The following is a 10,330-nucleotide window of genomic DNA, read 5'->3' as shown; positions in this document are numbered from 1 at the left end:
TTTTTTTTTGGTAGTTTGACCGAGAACTATATGTTTTTTTTATTTGTTTGTTTATTGCGCTTTCTGATTATTCGTATCATAAACAATGCTTTGTGCAGAAATGGGTATCCGGCTTATTGGTGGCGGTGAATGCCAGCGGGCATTAGAACAGCGAGCGGCCATCTGCCAGCCTAACGAACTAGCAACCCCACCAGCTGCAGTCGCAAAACGCCCTACAAAGCAGGACATGCATGCAGCTTCTGACGTCTGCGGCCACACTGCGCTACAAAGCCCAGAAAAACCCAGGAGCGGAAACAATGAGAACCGAGCGTATAGGCGCCGCATAGGTCCGCAAACTGTAAGTTTTTTTAAGGGCAGGCTGCTGTTGAGGGCGCATCAGTTCATTTCGGGTGAGCGGTTCGCGAGATTATTCATTTTTTCACGCTGAGAAAAAAAAAAACCCACACACATAAAAAAAAAAAAGACTCATGCAGGGGCACTTTAATACCCCGACATGGCGACGGCAAGAAAAGGGAGAGAGCTTTTTACTATTTTGGAAACTAGCGCGGACACAGAAAGTAGCACGGAGTGCGACAGCCAAGACGCCCCGCTTAATCTTTCGGCCGATGTGAAGTGGTTGGAAATTCCCAACAGAAAGCCGGACTCGGACGAGGAGGAAGACGACGACGACGACGAGGAGGAGGCGGCGGCGGACGGCGAGGGGGAGAATGGAGTGACGAGCACGGCAGCCGCGGCGGCGGAGACTGCGGACGCGGCCAGCCTGATCGCGGGAGGCGGCTGCAACATTATTCTGGTCACCGGCAGCAACGGGATCAAGCACGACGAGGAGGACTACGCGGAGGACTGCTATTATTCCACCTCCACCAACTGCTCCGACACCAACTCCAACGATTCGGATATTGATTTCTCCGATCTGGAGGAGGAGGAGGAGCGCAGGAGCTTTTTCGGCTTCGAGGAGGACCTGGAGGAGGACTGCGCGTCTCCGGACTTCTGGGGCGAGCCGGACCAGGTGATCGCCATCGAGCCGTTCTCCGCAGCCAGTGGCCCTCAGCACTCGCTCGGGGACGAAGCTGACACCCGTGACTATTTCCGGATACTCTTCCCAGATTCTCTTTTTGAACACATGGTAGAACAAACAAACAATTACGCCCTCTATCGGCAGAGAAGGGTTGGGAAATCCGACCCCCACTGGCACCCCACCGATGTCAGAGAGATGAAGGCTTATGTGGGTCTGAATATTCTGATGGGCATCAATCAGCTGCCCGACACGGGCATGTACTGGGCCAGTGACATTTTTATTGGGAACGCGGGCTTTAAGAAAACAATGACGTCCAGACGCTTTGAGAAACTCACCCAGTACCTCCAGCTGTGTGACCGGGAGTCTGAGCCTGTGCGCGGGGAGCGGGGCTACGACGGCCTCTTCAAAATCAGGCCTCTGCTGGACGTGGTGGAGAACACGATGTGGGACGCGTACACGCCCAACCGCTGCCTGACCATAGACAAGTGCGCCGTCGCCACAAAGAGCCGCTTCTCTCCCACCCAGTACATGTCCTCCAGGCCCTTGAGGAAGGGGCTGACGGTGTGGATGCTGTGCGACTCCCGCTCAGGTTACTGCCACAGGACCAAGATCCACGTGGGCAAGCCCAGCGACGACGAGGCGGCGGCCTCCCTGGGCTACAGGGTGGTGAGCTCTCTGGTGCGAGGCCTGGAGGGCCAGTACCACCACGTGTTCATGGACAGCTTCTTCACCTCCGTGCCCCTCCTCCAGAGACTGCTGAGGGACGGACTGTACGCCTGCGGGCCCACTCAGGCCGGGCGAAAGGGCTACCCGGAAGTCCTCCGTCCCCGTAACGTGGGGAAGCTGTGCCAGGGGGAGTTCTACCAGTGCCAGCGCGGTAACCTGGTAGCCACGGTGACCCGGGACGTCAAGACGGTCAGCTGCCTCTCCACCAACTCCGCGCCTGGCATTGTGGGCATAAGCCCGGGCCGTCAGCAGCCGGACACGGACGGAGAGGGCGAAAGCGACAGCCTGGACGGCTCCGGCTTCTCGTTGGGTGTGCCGCGGCCTCTGCCGCTGCTGCTGTACCAGGAGAACATGAGGGGGGTGGACCTGTGCGACCAGCTGAGGGAGTGCTACCAGGTCGGCCGGCCGTGCAAGAAGTGGTGGCGCTACTTCCTGTGGTTCTACGTCAACCTGTGCATAGTCAACGCCTACATAATACTTAGGGAGAGCCGGGGGGGCGCGCCGCCGGCGGGGTTCAACGGGAAGCAGTTCACCCAGCGCCACTTCCGGGTGCGGCTGGCGCAGCAGCTCATCGGAGACTACCAGGGGGCAAGGGGCATGGAGCGAGCGGCACGCAAGAGGCACGCGGACTCACCCATAGAGTACGGACATCGGCTGGAGCGCATGTCGGAGCGCTCCCGCCGGTGCAGGAACTGCACCAACAAGGGACTGCGGCACGAAAGCGTGTTCGGCTGCAAAATATGCAACGTGCACCTGTGCAGGGGCGGCTGCTTCTCTGAGTTTCATAAATAAATCTGAACGGACTTGTTTTTTTTGGTTTTTTTTTATAGACGTCATTTCTGTAACTTCTTTCAATGTTTCTTTTTCGACACAGTGAAAAAAAAAAATGTAATTCCAAAGGTTACCACTACAAGTGCACAGTATAGCCACACACTTTATGTAGAGCTAGTTTTAGATTAGAGGTATTATTGCACGAGTAATAGAGAAAAAAAAAAATAAACGAAAAAGCTGTAGATTCTTTTAAATAGTTGAATGTTTTGGCATCATGCCTTCTTTAACACTGACAAAATTGCCTTGTATCACTTTTTTATACATTTAAATATTGTAAACATTTTATATGGAGAAAAAAAAAGAAAGAAAACAAAACAATGAAATCAAATGTTTCTGCACTCACGAAAGATCACAAAATGTTTACGATGGGAAGTTTATCTTTCTCCTTTTCCAAAATAAAGACTTCATTATGATGAACTCAACTGAACGCCACTCTTGAGTTTTTATGGGGTTTTTTTTGTGCATGAAAAGTAACAGCAAAGTTGACGAGTAAGCAGAAACGGGAGCAGTTTGCAGAATCGGACCTTGAGTGAATATCCTTAAATAATTTCGGGGTTGGGAGTGGGACCTTTCAGGGGACACAGCTTGGAGCAATTAAGGAGCAGAAAAAGCCCCTCGGTCCTTCCAGCCAATGGACTAAAAGACGCAGTTCCTCCTTCCAAGAGCGGCCATCTGCGGCCCGTTTACAGCCCATCCAAACTTGCGGTACTTGTCGCTGACGAAACAGGGGAAAGGAATAAAGACTGTGTGCGTTTTTGATGGAATGCTCTTTGATTGGCAAGTTAGGCAAAGCAGATAGGTTAATGACTCCTTTTAGGCTTCAACACAGGGGTGGGTTTGATCAGAGCTGCTCGGTCAGCCCTTATAGACACCAAGAGAGTTTAGTTAAAGACTTTAGGCACATAAACATGTATATTGTAGTGAAACATTTTGAGTTTTTTTTTTCCCCTGCTGCTGTGGGCTGCTAAGGCTGTATGCAGGCAGAGATAGGCCACTTCAGCAGGGGCAGACAACGCGTCTCCAGCGCGCCTCCGTTTGAGGTCTCGCTCTTGCTTTTGCAGTCTATCTCTTTATCACTCTCCCTCCTCAGGCTCCTCTGTACCATCCCACACACACACACACACACACACACACACACACACACGTATCACACAGAGGCACACACACACACACACATCCTCCCCTCCCTTCCCCTTCAGGCCGTTCTCCTGCTCGCGCTCTCTCTCTCTCTCTCCCCCTCTCTCAGCCGTTCCCCAGCTGGGAGCGGGTTAGTCAACTGGACGCCCATCCCGCTGATCTGCGGGAGCCCCCGTGGGGGGTTGCCGTGGCAACCGCGGCCGATGAAGACAGGGAGTCGCCGGCGGGCCCACATGGTTGTCATGGCGCTCGTTCTGGCTACGGCGGTGGGAGGTGCCAGAGGCCACACCTCCGTGCGCGCTCGGCTCTCCAAAAGTAGAGAGGGCCGCGGTGTGGTGTTGTGTGTGTAGTGCTGTTCGTGTGTGTGTGTGTGTGTGTGTGTGTGTGTGTGTGTGTGTGTGTGTGTGTGTGTGTGTGTGTGTGTGTGTGTGTGTGTGTGTGTGTGTGTGTGGTAAAGGAGCTGGCTGGCTCGTAGCCTGCGCGGCCTGCACGGAGCCAGAATGGTTACCAGGCAGGCTCTTGCTCTACTACAAGCACAGTCAAGACCACAGCCGCTGCTGAGCCAGTGGTAGTTTTTTTTTTTTTTTTTTTTTTTTTTTTATTCTGGAGACGTTTTCATGCAGGTGTTGCTGGGGATTAGAAGAATCTGTGTTCCACATGATACCCAACCAACCAACTTCCCCCAGCACTAAGATACTGGATGAAGCAGAATGAGATACATTTTAGGCTATTTAAGTCACAAGTTACAAGCTTGGATGCACAGACATTTATTTTCGAACCTGCAGATTGGGCTTAAACTTTTAAACTGTGATATTTTGTTTTCGTCAACCATCAGAAGATCCCAATGAGGCATACAAGTATAATATGTTTCCTTTCTGTTAGTTTTGTGTGAATCATGGAGCGCCGTCCGAGCTGACTCCGTCTGTTCTTCCCTGGATAGTGTCCTAATCGCCGGACCGATTTTTTTCCGGGATGGACCCCGACCATAAAATGCTCAATGCTTTCCCTCTTCGGCAAGGAAAGATCTCTGAGCGTCTGTCAAGAACATGGGCCTGGTTTCAATTATAAACCACTGTTTGGCAAACACATAGAGGCTACTATCAGAGTCATGAATGTTCCTTTGTTGGGCTCTTTCCTCTGTTGCAATATGAGTGCTTAGGGAAGGATGAGCCAGAGAAAGCTCTACTATCTAAATCATAGGGTTTTTTTTTTACTCTTATGTTCTCTTTAACGGTTTCCACTGGCCTTCTTATGAAAGAAAACCAATCTGTACTCGCCTATGTGGTTTAAATTAAAGGCTGAAAATTGTTCAAGGGTTTAGATTTTTTAATTAGCAAAATAAAAAGACAAAAGAACGTGTGTTTGTCTGGTTTGGTAACATGGTAAGACACCTTCTATTTACTTAATCCTCACAAGTCCTCCATCACAAAATTAAAGAAGCAACATCAATCAAAAATACGCTCACCAAGAAATGGACATGTCTGCTCACCTGCCCGGACTCACCGTCACAGACGGCGGAGCAAACGTAATGGCTGACTGGGGAAGCTTAAAGCCGACCCCGTTGTCTTGGACGACAGCTCCAGCTGGTTGTCGACCTTTCCATCACTTCCCCAGGTGTCTCCTGGATCCTATCACCTCCTGCCGGGTTCCCGTGGAGGGCCCAGATGTCCAAAGCAACCCTGCTCTCTTCAGTTTCTTGCGTCTCGGGAGCCGTGTAATAAACTTTTTGAATTTGCACAATCCTCGCTTGTGCTTCACAGACAACTTCGGCTTCTACAAGGATGACTCTATTTAATGAACAGTCCCAAGCAAACAAAACATTAATTGTACATATTTGTTTCCAATGATAATAGATTGGACTTCCTTTAAATGACTGTGAGTGGGATTTTAATATTCATGTGTGTTGCCCTCATGACTCATTTATTCACATATTAATCTTATTCAGTCCTTGTGCAGTCCATTGCATGTTCTACACATCAGCAATGGGCACACTCTCAACATACTTTTATCATATGTTTTATCTGTTTTTAATTTGAAAACTGTTTTTCCGATCACAATCCTGTTTTCTTAGACAATTCTTTTGTGAATGAATTTAAAACTCACATTCCATCCAGGCGCTGTCGTATATTTAATTCTTCCACCGCTGATCTCTTCTCCTCTGCTTTCATAATTAAAATCTTAAGTGACTTTGGGACCAACATTGGTCTCACCACGGATCAGCTGCTTTCCCAGTTTCAGGAAACATGTATATTGAGGCTCTAAACATTGTGGACCCAGTAAAAACCAGGCACCCCAAACGTATTCCTCATCCCTGGTTAAACGACTCCATCAGAGTCGTTTAACGTTTGAAAGCAGAGGAGAATTGAGAAAAAAAGAAAAATTGTAGGTTTATTTTAAAATGTTAAAAGCACCGTAATGTTTGGATTTTATTAAAATACTGTAAAAATAAAGATGTTTTGTAAAACATTGCTGCAAAATTTTCAAAATCCTGGTGTTTTAAGACATTCAGTTCTATTCTAAGTGTGCCCCAGTCTACCACCCCTAACTGCTGATATTTGTAACCATTTCCTTAATTTCTTTGTTAACAAGATGAGCAATGGCGCTTTCATTACCCATCCATTTTAATTCCCTGCTCGGCTGTCTTAAATTGGCTTGAGCCTGTTTCCTTTCCATTTCTTAAACAGATGTTTGTTGAATGAAATCTTCGGGTTCTCCTGCAGGTGTCATCCTTGTGTGTCTCTTTAAGAGGTTTTCCCTTTGACTGGAATCCCAGTCACCGCTGTTATAAATAGCAGTATTACTTCTAGTAAGGTCCATTATGTTTTTTTAACATGCAATTGTTTATCCCTTGATAACAAAAATACCCTGACTCCTCAGTTTGCTCAAACTTTAGACCAATCTGGAAACTCCCATGCCTTTCAAAAATATTAGATAAAATTGTTCTTATCTAATTGAATGCTTTTTTTGGGGGGCACTAATGACATAGTGGAGGTTTTCCAGTCTGGTTTCAAATACTTACATTCCACAGAAACCTCACTGTTAAGCATCTTTAATTACATCCTTTTAGCAAACGACTCTAGGAGCTCTGTGATTCTTGCACTTTCGGATCTTACTGCAGTTGTTGATACTGTGGACCACACTCTCCTTATCTCTTTTTCAAAATACTGGGTTAGGATTAAAAGTGCAGTGCCGGATGGGATTTGTTCCTGTTTGACTGACAGAAGGTTTAGCGTAAATATTGAAAATGTTCTGTCTACCTCAGCCTATCTTTCTTGTGGGGTTCCTCAGAGCTCAATTCTTGGTCCTCTTCTTTTTCCTTTATACCTGCTCCCTTTGGGCTCTGTTTTTAAAAACATTGCATCCTTCCACTGCTAGGCAAACGACTGCCAGATTTTACTTGCTTCTAACGCTTAATAATCCATGATCCATCCAACCCCAATTAAAGGATCTTGAAGATGTCAAGACTTGAATGGCTCTAATTTCTTTTTAACTTCTATGAAACCAAAACAGAGGTTATTTTATTTAGCACTAATAGTGCTTTACTCAACCCACCTATTAATTGTGGTTAACTCAAGTCATACATTGAACAGCATGTAACAAATCTAAGAGTATTTATGGACTTGGATTTTAAATGTACTAAATTCAGCTCTGTTTTGCAAAAAGGTTGCTTCCGATAAAGGCAAATAGCAAAACTTAAGCTAGTTTTGTCGAGGCATGACTAGGAGATAATAGTATATGCCTTTATCTCAACTACTGCAATGCACTTCATACTGCTGTCAATCAAGCATCCCTTACTCGTCTTGATTTGGTTCAAAATGCTGCTGTCTGTCTTTTAATTGGTACACACAGACATGAGTTTGTCTCACCTATCTTGTCCTCCCTTCATTTGCTCCCTGTGCATCATAGAATTCATTTTAAAATCCTAATGTTGGCTGATAAATGCCTAAATGGTCTTGATCATCCTTGCCTCCCTGGTTTAGTCCAGCCCTATCCACCTTACCGGGCCCTTAGATCAACCAACCAACTGCTTTTATTTGTCCCAAAAACTAAGCATTTTCTGATGTAGCTCCCAAGCTTTGGAATTTGCCATTAAATATTAACAAGGCATCGTCACTTCCTGATTCAAAGTCTCTTTAAAAAACACATCTTCTTTTCAATAGGGTTCAGCCCAGTGAGTTGACATGCTCACCTTTTACTCTATGTTCTATTTTAAATGTTTTTAACATCTTTTTCATGTCTCAGTTTTATGACTTATCATTTTTATCTAACTTATCTTTCCATGAGAAAAATGCTCCATAGTGGTTGTGAGGAGCCAAAGACCCGCCCCCCAGAGCACTGAAGCAGACGCCAGGGGAACCAAAACCCCAGGTGCCTGAAGGGACCCTCCGAGCAAGGGACCCTTTGAGCAAAGGGGCCCAAAAAAGGGGCCAACACAGGGAAAGCTGCCTCCCCCATCCGAGGAAAGAGCAGCGATGGGCCCCAACGGCCACAATGCCAAAGCCCTCAGGAGCCGCGGGGACGAGCCCATGGGCTCCACTGGTAGCCAGCTATGCCGGAGCAGATACAGCCATGGGCCTAGGGACCAGAGGCCCAGGGACACCCCGACAGAGCCACGGGGTCCCAGGCCCCACGAAGCAGCCACCAGGAGCAAGCCCGAGCACACGCACCCGTGGGCCACGGCGCCAGCCAATAGTGGGTGGGGGGGTGGGTGGTGGTGCTGGGGGATGGAGGGGGGGGGGGTTAGGGGGGTGAGCTCCACACTTACAGTAGTGGATACCTGAGATGTTCCAGGAGAAGGGGCAGTTGAAACCCAACCGGACAAATAGACAAACAGAAAACCACGTACCCAGTTCACATTCACATGTTCCCATTCTGGTGCCCCTGCGAACATGCGAACACTCCTACCACAAAAACGGAGGTACGCAGTACACACACTTGCACTCACCTCACACATCCTATATTTCTGGGTCCAGGCACCAGCACCCCAGATGGGTATTCAGCTCCCGGACCGAGGAGGTCAACCCCAACAACAACAATAATATGGGTGGTGGGGGTGGGGGTGAAAAACCTGACCTACCCAGTCAATACTCTAGTCCTAACCAGAGGCCAACATAGCCTCGTGAGACCATCCTGATCTCGCGAGCTTTCAAGGTTTCACTCGCAGATCAGTCTGGCTACTCTCCGTTAAAGAAAATTTGGAGCCGTTCACCAAACGAACGTCCAATCAGCGTTGGCTTTGAGGCGGGTTAAGGTGTGACGCAACGAGAAGATCGACAGTTCAGTCTAAAGAACATGGCGGCTTCAGCCGATGAAACTAGCGTTAGCGTGGCTATCGAGCAAGTTTTATCGGAATTACAGAGTATTTCTCTGCTGAGCTAACGAGCCTTTACCTGCAGCAGCAAGAGCAGCTTGGCTTGTGTTTTCGTCGTCGCTCTATTAGTATGAATCTGATTGGTTCATTTGGCCCGTCTATCACCAACATAGGCCAATCAGCTAACCAGTATTTTCGCCCCTTCCCAAAATTACTTCAACGGAAGGTTTCCAGATGGATATGCGGAGCAAATCTGTCTGGCAGAGTCAGGTAAAGGCCAACACAGCAGGGCTGGGAAATCTTCCCCTCTCTCCAACGCCGCCCCCACCCCCCAAGGTCCCACATTTGTGGCAGCGTGATGGAGCAGGGAGAGGGAGGTGTCCAAGGATAGGGAGGAATGACTGGGGAGCAACATGCCCTCCCAGGAAGCCAGATCCCCCGCTGACTCCATTAGGCACCCCCTTTCTCCAAAAACCCACCTGGAGAGGGAGGCTCCACTAGTCGTACTACCATGGTCCGCAGGGCTGGAGATAGGAGGCAGGGTTTGAGAGCCAACCACAACCTGAGACCAACACTACCACCCCCCAACCCACCCTCTGAACCGTCCGGGGGGGGAAGAAAATGGAGGGAAAAAAAACTCTGGTCAGCCAGCCCGCCTGAACCATGCAGGCCCCTGTTCCCCGGGTAGAACCAGCATTGAGAGCCACCATTAACCACCAAGGAAAGAAAAAATCAATTAAACCCACCCGAACACTAACAATCAAACAACTCCCGCACCATATACGACAGTAGACACCCAGGCTGGGTTCACCTTACCCCCTTCCCCTCCCAGCACTAATTGCTGTTTACCCTATTTGGCTTGTGGCAAGTCTTAAACAGGCTTCCTTGTGTCTTTTTTTTTTTCAACAATCATTTTATTATTGTCGCACTTCTATACAGTGCAGATTTGTCCGTTTTTTTGGACAGACTCTCTTACCTGAACAGTGGATCTCTGTAGCTCCTCCAAAGACCCACAGGTCTAGAGTAACAATTTCACCAGAAATGTATTCCTGACCTCTCTGTCTCAAGAAATCCTCATGAAGCAAAATAACACATAAAAAAATCCATATTAAGTTAATTAAACAGTTAAAATGATCCCTTTAAAAAATACTTTTGGTTATTTGGATACATTATCCCCAAAACATGTGTGGTTATATATTTTGAATAAGATTTGATTCTTATGGACATTTTCTGGGTCTTTAACTCAAATAAAACCAGACATGTATTTGATCTCCATTTCCTTTTTGGAAGTTAAATGTGAGATTCAT

At 47.9% G+C, this 10,330-nt stretch overlaps 1 protein-coding gene across 1 annotated transcript; it reads left to right on the top strand.

Moving 5' to 3' along the window:
• The first annotated feature begins 493 nt into the window (after positions 1-493).
• LOC105925442 (piggyBac transposable element-derived protein 4) lies at positions 494-2,536 on the top strand. The gene has a single exon (XM_012861297.2). The coding sequence runs from the start codon at positions 494-496 to the stop codon at positions 2,534-2,536; it is 2,043 nt and encodes a 680-aa protein (XP_012716751.2).
• The last annotated feature ends 7,794 nt before the right edge of the window (positions 2,537-10,330 follow it).

Source organism: Fundulus heteroclitus, chromosome 12, assembly GCF_011125445.2.
Source record: "Fundulus heteroclitus isolate FHET01 chromosome 12, MU-UCD_Fhet_4.1, whole genome shotgun sequence".
In the NCBI taxonomy this organism is placed as follows: domain Eukaryota; kingdom Metazoa; phylum Chordata; class Actinopteri; order Cyprinodontiformes; family Fundulidae; genus Fundulus; species Fundulus heteroclitus.
Note: the sequence above shows the minus strand (reverse complement) of the source record. Positions and strands in the feature narration are given on the sequence as shown.

Coding starts and splice junctions, on each gene's coding strand:
- LOC105925442 (XM_012861297.2), top strand. CDS start 494: ATGGCGACGGCAAGAAAAGGGAGAGAGCTTTTTACTATTTTGGAAACT.